General features: G+C 45.5%; 1 protein-coding gene across 1 annotated transcript in view; it reads left to right on the top strand.

Annotated features, from left to right (window-relative positions):
• The window catches only part of MTR (5-methyltetrahydrofolate-homocysteine methyltransferase), a 456,618-nt gene that overhangs the window by 387,374 nt on the left and 46,595 nt on the right, over positions 1-22,649 (top strand). Inside the window, exon 31 of the mRNA XM_085611389.1 lies at positions 6,333-6,525. Within this exon, the coding sequence (XP_085467515.1) occupies positions 6,333-6,525 (193 nt within the window). The remainder of the gene's footprint in view (positions 1-6,332; positions 6,526-22,649) is intronic.

The raw sequence follows: 22,649 nt of genomic DNA, 5'->3' as shown, positions 1-22,649 counted from the left end.
GGCCAATGACCTCATCCAAGAGGGGAAACTCATATCTAACGCATCAATCAAATGTGCACTAGACGCCGCGGACACTGCTTCTAGGGCGGTCAACACAAGCATACTACTTAGACGCCATGCATGGCTATGTATTTCAGGCTTTAAGCCGGAAGTACAAACAACAATACTTGGTCAACCATTCAACCAAGAGCAACTATTTGGGCCCGCAGTAGATACTGCACTTGAGAAGATGAAAAAAGATAACGAGACTGCTAAATCAATGGGAGCATTACAGTCTCCACAACCTCGAGGCTCCTTTCGACGCTCCTTCTATAGGGGAGCCTCCAAAAACGTTGGGACAGACACCTCTTCCACTTTCAAAACCTCTGCACAAACATCCCCTAACAGAGGATATTTTAGAGGAGGATATAGGGGAAACAACACCAAGGGCCGAGGTCGGGGCAATACCAACACCCACACCTCTCCAGCCACTAAACAGTGACTTGCCTCCACTCCCCCCAGACCATTCCACTCCGGTCGGGGGAAGACTCCATCAGTTCCTACCTGTCTGGAATTCCATTACAACAGACAAGTGGGTAAGACAAATTATCCAGTTTGGTTACTGCCTCGAACTCACGAACACCCCCAACACATACCACCCAAGCACCGTCCAATGTCACCACACCATCTTACGCTCCTCAAACAGGAAATTCGGTCCTTGCTTCAAAAACACGCAATAGAACCAGTTCCACTCCAACATCAGGGTACAGGAGTATATTCTCTATACTTCCTAATCCCCAAAAAGGACGAGACCTTAAGACCCATACTCGACCTCAGACTACTAAACCAGTACATACACTCAGATCACTTCCATATGATCACTCTCCAACAAGTCCTCCCACTACTTCAACAAGACGACTTCCTTGCCACATTGGACCTCAAGGACGCATACTTTCACATCCCCATGCATCCTGCTCACAGGTATTACCTAAGATTTGTGGTAGACGGACAGCACTATCAGTTTACAGTCCTCCCTTTCGGAGTAACAACTGCACCCAGGGTATTCACCAAATGCTTAGCAGTAGTGGCAGCGCACCTCAGGAGACAACAAATCCATGTCTTCCCGTATCTCGACGATTGGCTCATAAAAGCCAATACTTTCGACAAATGCGTTCTCCACACTCACCGCACTATTCAAACCTTACACAACTTGGGATTTACCATCAGCTATCCCAAATCTCAACTGCAACCCTCCCACATACATCAATATCTGGTAGCCACCATAAATACTTCCAAGGCCATAGCTTATCCCAGCACAGCCAGGATAGCCAACATACAAAACCTCATCTTAAAATTTCAAACTCAACATTCTCTTCCAGCAAGAGTGTTTATGCAACTATTAGGCATGATGGCGTCATGCATCTCCATTGTGCCTCACGCACGACTTCAAATGCGTCCCTTGTAAGAATGTCTAGCACAACAGTGGAACCAGGCTCACAGACAACTTACCGATCTGGTGTTGGTGGACAGCCGCTCACTTCGCTCACTGAAATGGTGGAACACCATCAACCTGTCCAAAGGGCGACCGTTCTTAGAGCCTCTTCCACAAGTAGTGCTGACAACCGACGCATCTCTCACAGGGTGGGGAGCCCATCTCCTTCAACACACCACTCAGGGAAAATGGACCACTCAACAAAAACTGCTCCATATCAATCACCTAGAACTTCTAGCGGTGTTCCTAGCACTGAAATCTTTTCAAGTACATCTAAGGAACAAAACTGTCCTCATCCGCACAGACAACATGACGACCATGTATTACATACAAAATCAGGGGGGGACACATTCTCTCCAACTGTCCCAACTCGCACAGAACATCTGGAGATGGGCAATTCCCCAAAACATCTACCTGCTAGCGGAACACCTTCCAGGGGTTCACAACCAGATTGCCGATCTCCTAAGTCGACAGACACAACAAATCCACAAATGGGAATTACACCCCAAAGTCCTACTCCATTCTTCCAAAAATGGGGCCAACCAGACATAGACCTGTTCGCCACACACAAAAACGCAAAATGCCCAACCTTCGCCGCCAGGTTTCCACACCCACAGTCGAAGGGCAATGCAATATGGATGAACTGGTCAGGCAGATTTGCGTACCGTTTTCCGCCTCTCCCACTCATTCCATTTGTGGTACGCAAGCTCACACAACAGTCTCTAAAACTGATTCTAGTAGCTCCCACTTGGGCATGTCAACCCTGGTTCACGACACTTCTGGAACTATCGCTAGTTCCACATCAAAAACTGCGCCTTTCCCCGGCCTTATTAACCCAGAACCATGGAGAAATCAGACACCCCGATCCACAGCAACTGAACTTGGCGATCTGGCTCCTGAAGTCTTAGAGTTCGGTTACCTCAATCTCCCACCAGACTGTATGAATATCATAAAAGAAGCTAGAAGACCTACTACTAGGGCGTGTTATGCTGCAAAATGGAAAAGATTTGCCATTTACTGCACTAACAATAATATACGTCCACTGGATGCTTCCATCCAAAACATTATTTGCTATTTACTACACTTGCAAAGATGCAATTTAGCGTATTCCTCCATACGTCTACACCTAGCAGCGTTAGCAGCCTACTTACAAAATCGAAAACACTTGTAACTATTTAAGGTACCAGCCATCAAAGCCTTCATGCAAGGTCTCAAAAGAATTATTCCTCCCAGATTACCACCTTCTCCTGTGTGGAATCTAAATATTGTTCTAACAAGGTTCATGGGCCCTCCATTTGAACCTATGCATAAATGCGAACTGCAATTCCTTACATGGAAAGTGGCTTTCCTTATCGCAATCACATCCCTGCGAAGGGTAAGTGAGATACAGGTCTTAACTATTGAAGAACCATTCCTACAACTACATCGTAACAAAGTGGTTCTTAGGAAAAACCCAAAATTCCTACCAAAAGTCGTTTCCCCTTTCCATCTTAACCAATCAGTCGAGCTGCCAGTCTTCTTCCCTAATCCAGACTCAGTAGCTGAGAGAGCCCTTCATACCTTAGAGCCTTGCTTTATTACATCAACAGAACCAAACCTTTTCGCAAAACCAAACAACTGTTTGTGGCTTTCTCTCCACCACATAAAGGCAACCCCATTTCAAAATCAGGTATAAAGCCAGGTGGATAGTTAAATGTATCCAAATATGTTACCAAAAAGCTAAACGCACTCTTACAGTTCCCCCTAGAGCGCATTCCACACGTAAAATAGGGGCTTCCATGGCATTCTTAGGGAACATTCCCTTAGAAGATATTTGCAAAGCAGCCACATGGTCTACCACACACACACCTTCACTAAACATTACTGTGTTGATGTGCAATCCAAACAACAAGCTTCCGTAGGCCAAGCTGTCCTAAAAACTCTATTCCAAACTGCTGCAACAGATACAGGTGACCACCGCTAGGGGAGACACTGCTATATAGTCTATCCTAAGTGTGTGATCTGCAGCTCATATGCCTCGAACGGAATATGCTACTTACCAGTATGCATCTGTTCTTGGCATGTAGAGCTGCAGAGCCACACACGCCCACCCACCTACCCGGGACCTGTATCTGTTCCAGCATTGTCTTAATTAGGCATTACACATGGACATCCTTTCTCTTTATTCTTATACACTCCATCAATTCCTATCATGGCGAAAAACAATCTGAGGATGGAGTGGATGCCCATGCGCACTGTTGTCCAGAGGAGGAGTCACCTATATCGTGACCAAAAGGCTTCTTCCAAAGACAACAACAACCTGCAATCGTCCGAGCCCAACACCAGATGGCGATCTTATCCTAAGTGTGTGGCTCTGCAGCTCTACATGCCAAGAACAGATGCATACTAGTAAGTAGCATATTCCTTTTGCATGCTTCTCAGACAAAATAATGCCTTCACTATGTCTCCTCCTCCAGACACAGATCTGGATCTCCTTGCTCGCATAACAAACCTGTCCAATAATTTTTCTTCTCTTGAGCAAGGCTTCAATCTACGTTGTGTGCCATGGCACCCTTATATTTTCAGCTGTTTTCTCAGCATTCTGCTTATACAACATGACATGTAACAAAATTAAGAGTACAGATCGCTTTAAAGTTAAGTCAGACGTCTTCTTTGACCAACTGGTGATCACATATCATTTGTTTACATTCAGTCCCTTGTCATGCCATTTCCTTATAGGTATTTCCAAATGGACTACAGTTTCATTGTAGACCATCTAATCGTTTGCCAGTTCATTGCAATTCATACAATGAAAATAAGGATAAATAGTTAAGGCTTCAGAGATAAGAAGTTAACAGAAAGGGATTAAAGGTACACCTATAAGTGATAAACAGTAAGGGGTTAAGGCTAAGGGGCAGTGGTTGAATGGTAATGATAAGGGGTTGAAGCCAAGTTCTAAAGGTTGGTGTTAAGGGTACAGGGTTAAGGGATTTAAGGAAATGGATAGGGATAAGTGGCTAGGGTAAGTGGGCAAGGGCTCAGGGTAAGAGGTGAATGGGATGGAGATAGTGATTAAGGTTAAGGGGATATTGGTATTTGTAAATGGCTGAGGGTATGGACTTAAGGGTAAGTAGAATAGGATATGGTGGTAGGGGGCTAAGTTAAGGAAGCAAGGCAGTAAGAAGTAAAGGGGTGATGGTAAGGGATGAAGCAAAGGGGGAAATGGTTAAGAGCAAGACATTAAGGGTAAGGAAGCGAAGGGTTCATATTAGAATGTAAATGAAAGGGAGTAAGAGGCTAAGAGTAACTGGTTAAGGGATGAGTTAGTAGTAAAGGGATATGAGAAAGAGCCCAAGAGTGGGGTGAAGTGTAAGAGACTAAGGGGTTAAAGGGACCGAGAATAAGGGGTTAAAGGGAAAGAGTGAAGGTGTGTCAGTAGAGTTAAAGCGTAAGAGTAGGGGTTAGAGTTAAGGATGAGGGCAACTGAATAAGGGCTAGAGGTTAAGGGTAGGTCAAGCAATGGGTTATGGGTTAAGGATAAGGAGTAAAGTGAAATGGGCTAAGTTGTTATGGGTAAGGGCTTATGGGTGAGGGGGTCAAGATGACAAAGTAAGGGGTGAAAGTTAAGGGCTTAAAGGTGAAACATTATGGTAATAAGTGTTGGGAATTAGGGTAGGGAGTTAAGGGTAAGGGTTTAAGGTTGTTTAGGGATATAGATAGATAGATTTAGGGGATTTGGTCAAGGTAAGATGATAAAAAAATATATAACATAATTATTTATTTAGATATAAAAGTTAAGGAAAAAGTCTCATGGTAAATATACAGATAATGGGATGGTAATGATTAAATAGTAAAAATGGGCTTACCTATAGAAGGGAAAAAATGGTAAACGTGGAAAAAGCTATGAGGTGATTGTAGAAAAACAAATAGGTGAAGAAAGGGTATGTATTCCTCCGTTTATTTTGATCACAATACAGGGAAATATATGCAAACAAATGGTATGTTCCCACGAGTTATAATTTAAGCAGAGAGCAGCTGCATTTTACTGACCTTGAGGCGCCGGTTGGAGACAACACACGAAGAGAGGAGGTACCCCTCAGGTTGTGTGTGCGATTAGCTCCAAGATGGGTGTTATTGCTGTTTGTACCATGCTTTCTGAATGGACCCTAGAACCAGATGATGGGGAAGTTGAACCATTAGTGGAGATGCACTGTTCACCCCTAGTGAGCCATATCTGATTACATATGAATAATTGGAATTTTCTCTGATCAGACCTCGATTACTAGATTCCCCTGCTTGTTGAATTTGGTGAATTAAAAAATACAAAGTGTCAGGTCCTGAAGGAGGTGGCTTACATTATTTGTGTTTCTAAAAATTGCTAGTACATGTCGCAATGGAAGGCTAAAGAAGAATGGCCTCCTTTGCGATCTGTTAAAGATTTTTTTTCTGTGAGTTTGAAAGATTTGTGTATATGGAGTTCATGGGAGTGGTGAATGAGTGATGTATACTGATTGATGAGTGGGGGGAATCCTATGTCCTATGGTGAGTGGAGGCAATACTATTGTTGCACAGTGTATTGTTGTGATGTTGTATTTATTGTAGTATTGTTTGTGCATCTATGTATGAGTTTTAAGCAGTGTATTTATGAGAAAGTCCATGTTATGAAAATAAGAAAAAATGTCAAAAAATAAATCATGCAAAATTAAATAAATATGGTCTTTCCACATGGGATTAAGTCCACTGATGAATGTAGATGGGTTAAGCGGGAAGTGTCTTTATTAAGTACTGTTTTTATTATGCAGACTTTTAGCAAAAAACCTCAAGTGTATTAACAGCCACCCACAATTAATTGTTTGGCGTGTGTTTTCTTTTCATGTCAAAGGCATTTGCAGAGGAGCTCCACGAGAGGGTTCGAAAAGAGTTCTGGAGTTACTGCAGCAGTGAACAGCTGGATGTTGCTGAACTTCGCAAGATCCGCTACGAGGGCATTCGACCTGCGCCAGGCTACCCAAGCCAGCCTGACCACACCGAAAAACTGACTATGTGGAAATTGGCGAACATTGAAGAGAAAACTGGTAATATGTCTGTCACTGACAGGCCAACTATGATTGCTTATTTTTCATTGATTTCTAGTACTTATTGCCAATTGGTCCCATGTCATGAGACTCGCCGTGAGGGATTTCTAGATTTTTAGCCTAAAGAACCCTTGAATTCTGATACTTATATTTAGCTTTTCTCATTGTACTTTTGGACCTTTATGTCCCGATTTAATTGCTGACGTTGGCTGCAACAAGTACTTAATTGGAACCAGTATGTTCGAGGCATAGGAGCTGCAGTTCACACACTAAGCATAGATAGCTATCTGGTGTTGGGCCCGGATGTTTGCACTTGTTTTTGTCTTGAAAAGTCTTTGGAAGTCACGAGATAGGTGACTCCTCCTTAGGATGATGGTGCGCATGGGCATCAGCTCCATCTTCAGATTGTTTTTTTCCCCGCCATCGGGCTCGGATGTGTTTCTCGCGCTCCAGTTCGGAACTGTCACCGATTCCACTCTCGACGCGCAATCCTTCACCCTTCTCCGGTATTGTTTTCGATCACGATTCCCAGTCATCGTGCGTCTCTTCAACACTGAAGTCCTCGATTCCGGTCGTCGACGAAGGCCTTCGGGCCTACCTGGGCCTTGGTATCTGGCTCATGGAAAGGACGCCATTCAAGAAATGTCCTCAATGTGGGTCGAAATTTCCCCACACCGATCTGCATGAGGTGTGCCACCTCTGTTTGTCTCCGGAGCACGAGGCCAGAGACTGTGTAGCTTGTGCCTCTTTCCGCTCGAAGAAGACCATTTGAGATCGTCGAGCCAGGAGAACAATGGCTCGCTCGTCGGCACCCATCCCTGATGACATCTTCCAGGAGGGCGTCGAGGTACCAGAACAGCAGCGCATCGAAGAAGGCCCAGTCAGCGCCTCCGTAGCCGATGATTCCAACCTCGAGGACATCACTCCTGGGCAGCAGGTCATAAGTTGAGATGTCGACGCCGACCCCCTCCCTACACTATCGAAAAAGGCTTCGGTCACACCTTCACCTTCGGGCCCAGGTGCACACCGAGAGACTGCTTCCCATGCCCCGCCCTTGGGCCCGGCAAAGAAGCCTACTAAGCCTTCAGGTGACTCAGGCTCGAGTCAGTCTACCATCGGTACCGAGTGGACACCGGCACCGAAAAAGAAACCGCCCTCCTCCTCCGTGCCGATCGCTGCCCCCACATCCAAGCACTCGGCACCAAAATCTACAGGCACCGCCCCCTCAACTCTGAAAAAACACTCGGAGCTGAGCAAAAAGCCGATCCCTAAAGCTTTGGATTCAGACCCTTCGGATCCGAAAAAACACCCAGTTCCACAAGCGGCCATAGAGACTGTAAAACATCACAGTTCCAAGCCAAAGGAGCACAAAACCGTTCCAGAGTCGGTGTTGCGCAAGTCTTCCGAACCTATAAGGTCGGCGCCGAAAGACCAGCCTTTATCAGAAGAGATATTTAAACCAGACCCTAAACAGAAAACTCTTCTAAAAGACCCTAAAGCTGGTCAGCTGACTTTAAGTACAAAGAAGAGACCATTGGATACGCCTGTGCCGGCTCCACCACCTAAAAAAAGGGACATTGCCACATCTCCCCTCAGGGTCCCTTCTCCACCACCTCACCCACCTCCTCCTCCACCACACCATTCTCCTACATCATCTCCTCCACCAATGGATGATGATGATGACACCTCTGATGACACAGGAAGGGGTGCGGATGATGAGCCACTAGGGGATCCACCTTATTCCCCTGACCCCTGGGACGATTATAGTACGCCAGATGTCCCTAATGTTCCACAGGATGACATCTACCCTTCCAGGCCTTCCCCTCCAGAGGACACAATGGGTTTTCATCAGCTTCTACACAGAGCTGCCCAATACCACAGGGTTGACTTACATACTGACCCTGTGTAAGAGGATTTCCTTATGGACACCTTTGATAACCCACAAAGGTGGTCCACCACTATTCTGCCCATGCTAAAAGGAGTTACCAAGGATGTACCTGAGGTATTTAAAGATCCTGTCAGGGCTAGGGTTATTAACCCCAGGATTGAGAAAAAGTACAAGGCTGCCTCAGCAGACCCAGCGTACATTAAGGGCCCTGTACCGCTGGACTCTCTTGTAGTCTCCAATGCTAGAAAAAGGGCCAACTCTCAAACATCAGGGGACTCTCCACCCCCGATAAAGAGTCCAAACTCTTAGACGCCTCTGGCAAAAGAACCGCTTCACAGGCAGCTAACATATGGCGTATCGCCAACACTCAAGCACTGTTAGCTAGGTACAATAGGGCACATTACGACCGACTTAAAACCCTATTGCAACACCTCCCGTACAAATATAAGGACAAAGCCAATCATCTTATACAAGAGGGGAGACTCATCACCAACACCTCCATTCGTTGCGTGCTGGACGTGGCAGATACCGGCTCCAGAGCTGTCAACACAAGTGTTCTCCTGCGTAGACATGCCTGGCTACGCATTTCAGGTTTCAAACCTGAAGTACAAAGTTCCATCTTAAACCAACCATTCGATCAGGAACACTTATTTGGCCCTAATGTTGATTCATCCCTTGAGAAGATGAAGGACACGGACACAGCTAAATCAATGGGAGCCTTGCAATCGGAAGCTCCCAGACGTTCCTTTTGTCGTCCCTCTTACAAGGGCACCTCCAGAGGCTACTCCTCTGACAACCCCTCCACCTCTTATAAGACTCCCACCCAGTCTACATTCACCAGAGGTTACCAGAGAGGAGGCTACAGAGGCAACAATAACAAAGGTAGAGGCAAGACCAACAACACCCGCTCTGCCTCCACCCCTACCCAATGACTTCCCACCGTTCCCCCCCCGGCCCATTCCACTCCAGTCGGGGGAAGATTACAACAGTTCCTGCCTGTTTGGACCAACATCACCACAGACAGGTGTGTGAGACAAATCATTCAATCAGGCTACTGTCTAGAACTCACCTCTACCCCCCCAAACAAGCCACCCAAACAGCGCCCAATGTCGTTAGAACATTTATCACTGCTCAAGCAGGAAGTCATCTCCCTCCCACAAAAGAGTGCAATAGAACCAGTTCCCCTGCACCAACAAAACACAGGGGTTTACTCTCTGTATTTTCTCATACCAAAAAAGTACGGCTCTCTGAGACCTATTCTGGACCTCAGATCCTTAAACCTCTACATACAGTCAGACCATTTTCACATGGTCACACTTCAGCAGGTCCTTCCTCTTCTTTCACAAGGCGACTTCCTTGCCACTCTAGATCTCAAAGACGCCTACTTCCATATTCCCATTCACACATCTCACAGGAAATATCTCAGGTTCGTAGTGGACGGTCAACACTACCAATTCAAAGTACTCCCTTTTGGAGTCACCACAGCACCCCGGTTATTCACCAAGTGCCTGGCGGTAGTGGCAGCTCATCTAAGAAGACAGCACAGTCACGTCTTCTCATATCTAGACGACTGGCTCATAAAAGCCAACTCATACAGTCAGTGTGTACACCACACTCACGCCACTATTCAACTACTCCACGACTTGGGGTTTACAGTAAACCACGCAAAGTCTTACCTACAACCGTCCCACATACAACAGGACCTAGGGGCCACAATAGACACCTCAAAAGCGCTCGCGTATCCCACTCCAGCCAGGATAGCAAGCATGCAAGCCCTCATAACCAAATTTCAGCCTCAACACTCTCTTCCAGCTCGAGTGTTCATGCAACTCATAGGGATGAAGGCCTCTTGCATATTCATAGTGCCTCACGCAAGACTCCAGATGCGTCCTCTCCAAGAGTTCCTAGGACGCCAATAGAACCAGGCTCAAGGTCAGTTAACAGATCTGGTGTTGGTAGACAGTCACACTCACCGCTCTCTGCAGTGGTGGAACACCAAAAACCTTTCCAAAGGGCGCCCGTTCCTAGAGCCAGTTCCACAAATTGTCCTTACAGCGGACGCATCGCTCTCCGGCTTGGGAGCTCATCTTTTACATCACACCATGCAGGCCAGGTCGACTCCTCAACAGAAATTACTCCACATCAAACACCTGGAGTTACTAGCCATATGCCTAGCCCTAAAGGCATTCCAAAAGCAAATATCATGCAAGGCTGTCCTAGTCCGCACGGACAACATGACAGCCATGTACTACATACAGAAACAAGGCGGGACACACTCTCTACAGCTCTCTCATCTAGCACAAAGCAAATGGAGATGGGCTGTACCGCAGAACATTTTTCTCCTAGCCCAACATGTCCCAGAAGTCCAAAACAACATAGCCGATCTGTGAAGGCGTCAAACGCAACAGACTCATGAGTGGGAACTTCAACCGCAAGTTCTCCAACCATTTTTTCAAATATGGGGCCAACCACACATAGACCTCTTCGTCACACACGAAAACACCAAATGTCCAAACTTTGCCGCCAGATTCCGACACCCATTGTCCAAAGGCAATGCAATATGGATGAATTGGTCAGGCAGATTTGCATACGCTTTTCCGCCTCTATCACTCATTCCATTGGTGGTGCGAAAGCTACAGCAATACTCACTGACTCTCATTCTAGTTGCTCCAACTTGGGCCAGACAACCGTGGTACACCACATTACTGGAACTCTGTGGTTCCGCACCAAAAACTGCACCTCTCCCCACGCCTCTTAACCCGGAACCGTGGAGAGATCAAACACCCGGACCCAGCTCAGCTCAACCTTGCGATCTGGCTCCTGAGGTCTTAGAATTTGGTTACCTTAACCTTCCCCCTGACTATATGAACGTTATTAAGGAGGCTAGACGTCCCACCACTAGGGCCTGCTATGCAGCCAAGTGGAAAAGATGTTTTATATATTGTCATAACGACACCATCAATCCCCTGAATTTGTCTATCCAACACATCATAGGTTACCTACTACATCTCCAAAGGTGTAACTTGGCTTATACATCTATTAGGTTGCACCTCGCTGCCATAGCGGTCTATTTACAAAATAGGCAACACTTATCACTTTTCAGAGTACCTGCCATCAAAGCATTTATGGAAGGCCTCAAAAGAATAATTCCTCCCAGAGTACCACCCTCACCTGTGTTGAATTTAAATATAGTTCTCACAAGACTAATGGGTCCTGCATTTGAACCTCTACATAAATGTGAGCTACAGTTTTTAACATGGAAGGTTGCTTTTTTAGTGGTTATCACTTCTCTTAGAAGAGTTAGTGAGCTCCAAGCACTAACCATTCAGGAACCTTTCTTACAAATACATCATAATAAGGTGGTTCTACGAACTAATCCTAAATTCCTCCCTAAGGTTATTTCTCCCTTTCACCTCAATCAGCCTGTAGAGTTGCCAGTGTCCTTCTCTCAACCACAAACAGTCGCAGAAAGAGCTCTTCACACTCTGGATGTCAAAAGAGCATTGCTTTATTACATTGAGAGAACAAAACCTTTTTACAAGACAAAACAACTTTTCGTATTCTTCTCACCATCACATAAATGCAACCCTATATTAAAATCTGGCATAGCTAGGTGGATTGTCAAATGCATACAGATTTGCTATCGCAGAGCAAAACGAACATTGTCAGTTCCCCCTAAAGCACACTCTACCGAAAGATAGGGGCTTCAATGGCATTTTTAGGGAACATTCCCTTACATGACATCTGCAAAGCAGCTACATGGTCCACACCGCATACATTCACAAAGCACTATTGTGTAGATGTGCAAACAAAACAGCAAGCTAGTGTGGGCCAGGCTGTACTCAAAACATTATTTCAAACTACTGCAACAGATACTGGTGGTCGCCGCTAAGGAGGCGTACTGCTATACAATCTATGCTTAGTGTGTGATCTGCAGCTCATATGCCTAGAACAGAAAATGCTACTTACCAGTATGCATCTGTTCTTGGCATGTAGAGCTGCAGATCCACACACGCCCACCCACCTCCCCGGCTACCATTATCTGTTCTAGTATTATCTTATTTAGATACAGCATACATGGGCATCTTTTATGTTTCTCACAAAACTCCATCATTTCCCTGCTGGCATAAAACAATCTGAAGATGGAGCCGATGCCCATGCGCACTATCATCCAAAGGAGGAGTCACCTATCTTGTGACTTCCGAAGACTTTTCCAAGACAAAAACAAGTGCAAACATCCGGGCCCAACACCAGATGGCGATCTATGCTTAGTGTGTGGATCTGCAGATTACATGCCAAGAACAGATGCATACTGGTAAGTAGCATTTTCCATACAGGTAGTGCCCACAGGCACTCTTTTTGGAGACTGGCACTTCTTTTTCCTCAACAACCGTTGATACAGAGCAACACAGAGAAAAATACAAAAAGGGAAAATGAGGAAGAGAAAGACCGAACAATAATGACAAATAGCAACAAAGGAACAAAGCAGAGATGAAAAATAACCTGAAGAAGTGAGATAAAGAGGCAGGTGTCTTCTGGTGCTGGCTAAAGAGATATGAGGTTGAATGAAGACTATACAGACTTGGCATTTGCTGCCCGATGTTCGATAGTGCCGACTCTGGGCATTTCAGCAAAAATTTAGGCCCCAGAACATATTCTTTTACAAATTAAACACTGGCTGAAGATCACTCTTATGATGGATGACATGGTGCCTCTTGGAAGCTATTCTAGTCCAAAATATATGAAGTATGTAACTAAGCTATGTGGTTGTTGTTTATTTAATATAAGTTACACTATTGGTATTGAAGAGTCTCCCTTCTCATTCAAATAATTGTTGTTTGCAGTTTCGTAACACTGAATCAAAAGCTTTTGATGGGTACTCCTAACTGCAGATTTCTCACCTTTAAAACTTCCTGAGGGGGCTAGACAAGATCCAGAAGATTTTTTAGCATAGCTCATGTACGCACATATGTAATGATGTGTGATTTTGTGTCAACTCTGCTCCAAATCAGAAGTGACAACAGGAACTCTATATAGGTGCCAACAATTGTGTTCCTTTCTATGTATTCATACACAAATCTGGAGGTAGCTTCTATTTTTTCTTGTCAGTTGCAAAGCTTTTTTCTTTCAAATTTTACTAGTGTGGAAAGGTAATATGGCCATTTCTAAGACTACACGTCTTTACACCTTATAGGGACTACCGAAGTTGTCTGTGATCGATCCATATGAGGCATCCTTCTGGTTTTGGTTGTGCGGGGGATGTGCCCTGATGAACCTCAACATGATCCAGGATTACCACACCAAACAGCACATCCCTGAGCACCGACAGAAGTCATGCAACAGATCTTTGTCACACCCCAAGTCTTTGAGTAGGTCAAGATAAAAAAAAGTGACGCAGGAAGTCCAAGCAGCCCTCATACCAGCCTCGCCGCTCTACATCTGACAAGTCTTGAGGACATCGAGGTGACCCACTGTCTCTTTTCCCATGCCCTATTGAAGAGCTGATTCTGCAGTGGAGTCTGATGCACCCCGAGTTCCTCTCTGTCGATGATGAGACAGCAAATAGAGACTTCTAAGTAGGCCACCACATTTTCACCACCTTACCGGTTCCCTCTGGTGCGCCTTTGGGTCCCATTGATTCGTGGATGCCTCTAACCATGCTACCGCCAGCAGGTCTGCCCTTGGTGCCAGCTGTGCCTCCTGAGCTAATTTTGAGTTCAGATCAGACTCCTGAGCCTATTTCACACCTGGCACCATAATCTGTGCCAGTCCCTGCCGTGTCCATGCTGGCACTGATGCTGTATGAGGACGTTGAACCCATTGTACGGTCCGATTCCAAGCTGAATCCATTTTGCTCTTGGACAAAGCTGCATGTGTGCTTAGTTCTTATATGCCCAGACCCATTATTTTTTACTGCAACAAGACACTGCCTTTACTTAGTGTACATCCTCCAGTACTTCAGCACCTCTTTTGGTTGGACTCAGACCAGAGCCAGGCAGTTTTTGGTAATGATGTCGATGGTGGGGACGAATGTTCCCCACAATAGGATGATAATTATAATACGGACCTGGAAGAATCTGGGTACTTCCCCAGACAAGTGGTTGGTTTCTCACCGGGTACTGCCAAAGAAGAATCGACATCCTTTGCCATGATTATTAGAAGGGCAACCAAAGTCCTAAACTTTGAACTGCCTTTACTCAAAGTGAAGAATGGCATGCTCAGAGAGGTGTTGCAATCTGGCTAAGCCTCATCAAACCTGTGCTGCCATTTAATATGGCCCTGACTGACAGTCTCGTGGTCACTTAGTCCAAACCTTACTAGTGGATTATCGCCATTAGCCAGCTTCTGGCTGGTGATCCTGACTTTCTCACGCAGCCCTCTGCTTCAGAGAGCCAGGTGGTAGAGGCCTCCACCAGCTGAGTTAACCTCAATTCATTTTCTACAACCCGTCAGACAAGGAGCTGAAGAGAATAGAGCCTTTTGGAAAGAGGATATTTTTTATCAGCTACCCTTGCCCTTTAATCAGTTAACACCAGCTGCTTGTAGGACAATACTCCCGCACATTATGGAACTCAGTTGCGAAAATTTTGCACAGAACATTCAGATGTAGGATGTGGCCAAGAGAGTCATCTGCTCTGGATTGGACACAATATGCTCTGCATGGATGAGATCCACTGTCTTTTCAAGAGACATTAAAGTGTCATTCATCGATGTGCTTTTCGACGAGCCTCGCCTGTTTGACTAGAAGGCTGGCTATGCCCTTGAGCCCTTTAAAGAGAGGGCAGCAACTGCATGCTCCATCTGTCTTTTCACTCATGTGAGACAGCACCCACAGCATTTTCAGCTTGTCTGAGGCATTGCTAGGGGCTTCAACTTCAGGCAACGTCAAGGTTCGCCACTCTACTAAAAGGTAACCCAATTCATTTGGGCTTGGGGTAGGAGATCTAGCAGGCAGCACTAAAGCCAACAAGGGCAACAAACATCCTAGTCCTCAAGCCTCCTGCAGCAGCCTCAGTCCACTTTAGTTTACCCTTTTGTGTCACATAACCTCCCTGTGAGATGTAGGATCACTCATTTGCTCCTCGGATGACAAGAAATAATATTCGACAGGTGGGTCCTGCATATAGTTTAAAGGGACTACACCTGGCACTCCTTTCCATCCTGCCACCTATTCAGCCTACATCACAGCAGCATTCGGAGGTCCATTTGTCCATTTTGCGTCCAAAAGGCCAGGCTCTTATGGATAAAAAAGCCATAGAGAGGGTCTCGGCCTCAGTAATCAAAAATGGCTGCTACTCCTGCTATTTAATAGTGCAGAATAGGGACAGAGGCCTTCGCCTTATTTCTTCAACAACTTCATATTGAAACACATATTTAAGATACATTGGCCCAGATTCTCTCTGCTCTTAGTCAAGGAGACTGGATGGTGGCGTTGGTCCTGCATGGTGCCTATTTCCTTGACCCCATCCTACAGGCCTACAGTGGCATTTTCAGTTTGCTGTGCTCCCTTTCAGCCTCACCAGTGCCCCACGGGTGTTTGCAAAGGTGATGGCTATACTCGAAGCTTATCTTCTGGGGTTGGGAGTACCGGTTGGGAGTACCAGTCTTCCCCTACTTGATAACCAGCTTCTGAAGGTGAGCTCACCTCAGTTAGTCGTAGACCACCCAGAGACAAAGGCAAACCTGCATACATCTTTAGAATTAACAATCAATCTGCCGAAGTTACACCATCCTCCTTTGCAGAGGCTCCCTTTCATCTGAGCCATTCTGCATACAGTGCGTTTTCGAGCCTTTCCTCCAGAACAACAAGTCCAGGACATCTGGAATGTAATCTTGATATTTCTGCCTCAGTCCTGGGTCTCAGTAAGGATGGCACTGTGGCTTGCGGGACTATGGGCCTCCTGCATCCTGCTTGTCCTAGCATATGTGGCCTCAACAGTGGGTTCTCAGTTCTTAGTGGGCCCAGCACCCAGGGAACCTGTTGGACTCCATCCATTTTTCAGAGGAGACTGCAAGAGATCTGCAGTGCTGGCTGCTCAACTGCAATTGGACCAGAGGCAGATCCTTCTCCCTGCCGCACCTGAGCTGAATAGTGACAGATTTGTCACTGCTGTGCTGGGGGTGGCCTCTAAGAGAGGTGGAGTTCAAAGGCCTCTGGTCTCCAGTGCAGGTCTGCATTGACATTAACCTGCTGGAGTTGTATGCCAATCACTTGGCATTGAAAGCCTTCCTGCCATCTGCCAAGGGGAGGCTGGTTCAGGTCCTCTTGTATGGCAGCACCGCCATGTGGTATTGCAACAGGCAAGGCGGGGTTGGGTCCTGGACTTTGTGCCAAGAGGCCCTGTGCCTCTAGACCTGGCAGAATCACCAGGGCATCTGCCGGATTATACACCTGGCAGGATTTTAAATCACCGGGGCGGACAAAGTCAGTGGGTGGTTCCTAGTGGATCACGAATGGCAGTTGCACAGTGGTGAGAGCCCAAGGTTTATTTTCTTTAGCACCACTGTGAACGTGTAGTGTCAACACTTTTGCGCATTGAAGTTCCCAAGAAGGCTGTCTCTGAGGCAAATTCCGCTTCGTGTGAAATGACCATCCTGGTGGCTCCAGGTTGGGCCTGGCAGTGTGGCACCCAGAGGCATGAGCATCTATCTTCCGATCAGGCTGCCCCATCAGAAGTATCTTCTGTCACAGCAGTAAGGCAGCGTTTTGCACCTGGGTTGGTACAATCTACATCTCCATGCATGGAGATTGAGCAGCAGCAGTTAACTACATTCGATCTACCTCCCAAAGAAGTGGATTTCATTCTGAAAGTCAGGTGTCCTTCTGCAAATCCGTTTATGCAGAACACTGGAACAAGTTTGTGGCTCGGTGTGGCATCCGTAATACAGACCCACTGCAAGCCAAAGTGCCAGATGTGTTGCTGTTTGTTCTATCTTTGGCTCATCAAAGACTCAACTCTACTCTACTCAACGACACAACACTTTACGACACAACACTCTGCCACCCTACTCCTCTCTGACACTTTACTCCACTCTACACTTCACCACTTTACCACTGATACTTTACTCCAATCTACAACACCCACTGCACACCACTCCACTTTATGCCACTCACTCTACTCTACTGTATGATGCTCTATACCCCTCCATTCTATGACACTCAACTCCACGCCCTTCCAATCTACTATACACTACTCCACGGCACTCTACGACACTCTATGCAACTCCGTCCACACCATGCCACTCACACTACTCCACTCTATGCCCCTCCACTGTATGACACTCTATTCGACTCCGGCACTTCACTCTGCACCACTATGCCACTCACTCTACTCCACTCTGAAACTTTACGCCCCTTCATTCTACGACACTCTGCTCCACTCTACAATATTCTAATCCAATGTACTCCACTCTAAGCCCTCTGTGCAACTCCTTCTATGCCACTCCAAGCAACTTTATTATGGCACATTACTCCTATCTACTTCATTATGCCACTCTACAACACTCCACGACACTCTATGCCACTCCACTCCACTCTACTCCATGCCACTACAATCTACCCCACTCTGCTCTACGACGCTATGACACTCCACTCTGACACTCCACTCTGACACTCCACTCTGACACTCCACTCTGACACTCCACTCTGACACTCCACTCTGACACTCCACTCTGACACTCCACTCTGACACTCCACTCTGACACTCCACTCTGACACTCCACTCTGACACTCCACTCTGACACTCCACTCTATGACACTCCACTACGACACTCCACTCTATGACACTCCACTCTATGACACTCCACTCTATGACACTCCACTCTATGACACTCCATTCCTCTCAATGCCACTCCATTGTACTTTACTCTATGTCACTGTACTCTACAACACTCTACGCCACTCCATGCCCCTTCACTCCACTCTCTGCCACTCCACTCTGTGGCACACTATGCCTCTCCGTGATGCAACAATCTTCTCTACTCTACGCCACACCCCTCAACTCCACTGCTTCTTCTATGCCACTCTCCGCCACTTTACTCTACTCTGTGCCACTCCCCTCTACGATACTGAATTTCCTTCCACTCTACAACACTCTGTCACTCTACTCCACTGTACATCACTCTACTCCACTCCACTGTACGACACTGTAGTCCACTCTAAACCCCTCCACTCTGTGACCTTCCACTCTATTGCACTCCCCAAACACCATGCTACACCACTCCATGACACCCAACTCCACACCACTTCACAACAGTCCATACCACTCCATGACACACTGCACCACTCCACAACACTCCATGACTCTCCACGATATTCTACTGTAAGCCACTCAACTGTTTGATAGTCCACTCCTCTCCACGCCACTCTCCTCTATGCCATTAACATTTAGCCATTCTGAACAGAAGCCACGCTGGTGTACAATTTGCTAAAATACATTGGCAAAGTCAGTAGCTCTTAAAGCAAAGCCAAAACCTGTTGGCTTTGCCAGTTCTTGTTTAGTTCGGATCCACTCAAGGGAATGTGACAGGGTGAAAATTGGCCAGCAAATGAGGTGTAACATGTGAATTGGTGTGAAAACACAGATAGCTGCATGTGATTCCTCATTTCTCATGGTCAGTCTTTTATTTGGACTGATAATCCCGCTTCTTGGAAGTACCAGTTCCCAGAGTATCAGTACTTCTGGGTACCAGAATTCAGAATTCTGATGAAGTAATAGGGAGAAAAGCCACTTGGAAGCCTGATAGGCAGTTACACTCTTGTTTCTTCCTTTAGTCCCCAATGCAGACTTGCAGGTAGCTCAGCCTTTGTTATAAATGTTTTTTTCATGATGTTTTTTGACTTTCTGCAGATGGGTTCAATCAGCAAACACAATGGCAAATAGAGCGGTACATTGTGAACCATTCACACAAAGTATACCTCCTTGTAGAACTACCTAATACAGAGAGAATAAGCATTGGTAAATACAGTAGGTCTCACCTATGAAAAGCTATTAGCTTTGGCAATTTCTTGTAGCCATGCTGAAGAGCAGCACGGATGCCCTTCAGTGCTGCTAAAACAAATTAAAAAAAGCGCTATGACACAGTCCGGGCTAATGCACCTTTTTTTATTTAGTGCATTAGTGCTGGATGCATTATAGTCTTTTTATTATTATTATTGTTAGCCATGCTGCTATACAGTGCGGCTACATACCAGTACCAAAGTCTGCAATGTCCATGCTGTACAGCATGAGCAAAAGACAATGGCAGCGCCAAAAGTCTTACAGACAAGACCTATTGACATTACTAATTCTAGTTAGGTCTTCGCACAATATCCCTGTAATTATGAGCACATCAGTTAATCTCCCCATGCGTGAAAATGAGAAGAAATATGATATTTGGCAAAAACTGTTATCACATAAAGAAAGCACCCATGTCTTAATGAAAATACATTTGGACGCAAATAACATCTGTTGTCACAATAAAAGCAGATAACATCGGTTGTCACTATAAACATTCTTTTCAAAGGAGAAAGGGGCATCTTTGAAGTGTGTGAGACATAATAAAACATAGCTACAAACGATAAGAGATTAAACAAGGACAACAGGAGAAGAAGAAGAATTAAAAATAGTGCTCAATCACTTCGCGAAAAGCGGGATGACAGTGATCAAGCTTAAGCCACCAGTACTTGGCCCATGCTCCAGCCAAAAGAAGAGGAAGTGAAGCCAGCACACGCTGGGCAATTAGAAGGCAGCACATAAGAGTGTCAATGAAGCAGACAAATGTTAAGCAATGGGCGGGCTGCCAGCCCCTTGTTGCATACAATATCTTTCACAAGCAAGAGCACATGCAGGGCATACGCTGTCGCAAGCGAGACTTAAAAAGTAATAGAACACTGTGTAGTTCATATAGATCCGATGTATTTTAAGGTCCAGTCGCACAAAGAATAGATATGTTTGTGATGTAGACAGTAATAATGTTTTCCATGACAACTTCCATAAACCTCACAGTGTCCCCAGTCACCACATTCAACCACTCCTCTAATACTGAATCTCAGCTTTCCGCTATATCTATATTTCCTATGACCTTGAGTACCTTCCCCTTGGCTTCTGCTAACCATGTAACTTTGTAGTTGAATCTTATAAAATTTGAAGCCAAACTGAACTTCCAGTTCATAGGCATTTTACACTTGGCTTATTGCATAGCCAGATCTATTAGTCTATTTACTACCATGGCATTTTAGGCCGTATCCTAATACCAATGAGCTATATTTCAGATAAATTGAGATTAATTCTTTATGTCACAGATGTCAGAATGGTAGTCACGTTTCCCCAAAATACGATTATATTTGGACCAGCCACACCATATGATAAACGTTGGCACCTTCTGGAGAAAATGGAATTGAAGGGGTTTGATGCACACATTGGACTGGACTCCCATCACATGTTTCTTGGCACTATTCCGCTCTGTTTCAGGAGTTTCACTCACCAGGTACATTTCCCAGTTCAGTTCAAGTCCTTCCAATCCTATTCACCCAAAACTACTAAGAGCCTCGCACAGCTATGGGATACCCTCATAGGCACCACATGAAGTGGGAGCTCACATGTAAATCCAGGCAAGCTGGAGACTCCGAATTATCACAACCTGATGTATGCCATATTATAGAGACCAGATACACATATATCAGGAACTGCCAAGCTGGGAGATAATTCCATTAGCTAATCTTTTCAAATTCCCACTTTTGATAATACCTGCCTGAGATCACTGGCATTCATGTGCACAATACATCAATATTTAAAAACCTGTCATACCCGATATGGGAAGATCCAGATCATAAGGGACTCCTGCATGGGATATACACCTGTGCCAGCAAGTAGATGCTGTATACAGAAACTTTGGTAGGTGCTGCTTGTCAACCTTCTTGTCCCACACGATAGTGTCTATAGTCAATAGGATTGCATCTTTAGATAATTATTTCATTTCCACACTTCGTACTGAGGCAAAACAATTTGGCAGCCACTGCAGCAGTGCGGCCAGGAAAAAAGATTGTGCTTCCTGCACACCACCTTCCACCATAGGTATTGCAGAGTTTTCACCTGGCCACTCAACTCTTACCTTTATTCCACAGGAGGTCTAGGAGCAACAACCTCAAAATGCAAAATATGATTACGTTTGTAAAGCAATACGATAATTGAGGAAGCATCACCAGTTTTGACAGCACAACACAACTCATCATGGATAACATACGTTGCCTTGATAAATGTACCCTCAGTGCTATAGCCCACACCAACTTACCCTCATATTCATTGTGATCGATATTTATAGCAGGGTATCTAAATGTGTCTGGGCACGTACAAGTGTTGCACTATGTAATGCGTCCATATGTAATGGTAATGAGCAAGACTTAGCCCAGGTCAGCTATAAGCCAGCTAGGTCAGTAAACATCTTCATAAACTTTGCAAATTTGGGCAACTCTCGCACAAGATCAATAAAATACAGCAGAATATCATCTGCAAAAAGGGATATGATGTAGGATGTTGTTTTGTATGGGTATACTGCTGAAGCCACTTTCCATCTTAGCCAGACAGGCCAACTGCCCCATAGCTAGGGCAAGCAAGAGAGGCGACTGTGTGTAACCCTGTTGGGTGCCCGTCTGCATTCTTCAACTACGGATATAATCCTCCTAGTATACACCCTGATTGTGGTTTCTGCATACAGCAACTGTATCCATCACATGATACCTCAGCTGAACCACATGGCTTGTAACCTGAGCTAGTGGTAATTCCACTTTAGCATATCAAATACCTTTTTGATGTTGAGCATGGCCAACTCACATTCAGGCGGTCCTACTGGAGTTCATTAATGAGATGAATCATCCTCCCCTGCGGTGCTGCATCCAGGAATTAACCCATTCTGGTCTGGATTGACAAGATACTGTTGGAACAGCAGTAGCCAAATCACTTATATCTTTATAACATTGATAATAGTTGCTATTGAGCACTAGCTGGGGGTTCTCTATCTGGTTTGGGGACTACTGCTATTAAAGCCTCAGCTGTTTTTGGTGGGGATTGCATCCTATTTCTAGTGCATCAATATAAAACTCTAGTAGCACAGGAGCCAGTTATTGTTTGCACATCTTGTAGAATTCTGTCTGGAAGCCATCCATATGCACTAGGAATCTTAACAATGCAGCAGAGATCTGATCACAGATGATTTCTCCGTGATAGTGAGTTAGAGGAGCTGCACTAAGAAATAGCTC

This window comes from Triturus cristatus, chromosome 6, assembly GCF_964204655.1.
Source record: "Triturus cristatus chromosome 6, aTriCri1.1, whole genome shotgun sequence".
In the NCBI taxonomy this organism is placed as follows: Eukaryota; Metazoa; Chordata; class Amphibia; order Caudata; family Salamandridae; genus Triturus; species Triturus cristatus.
Note: the sequence above shows the minus strand (reverse complement) of the source record. Positions and strands in the feature narration are given on the sequence as shown.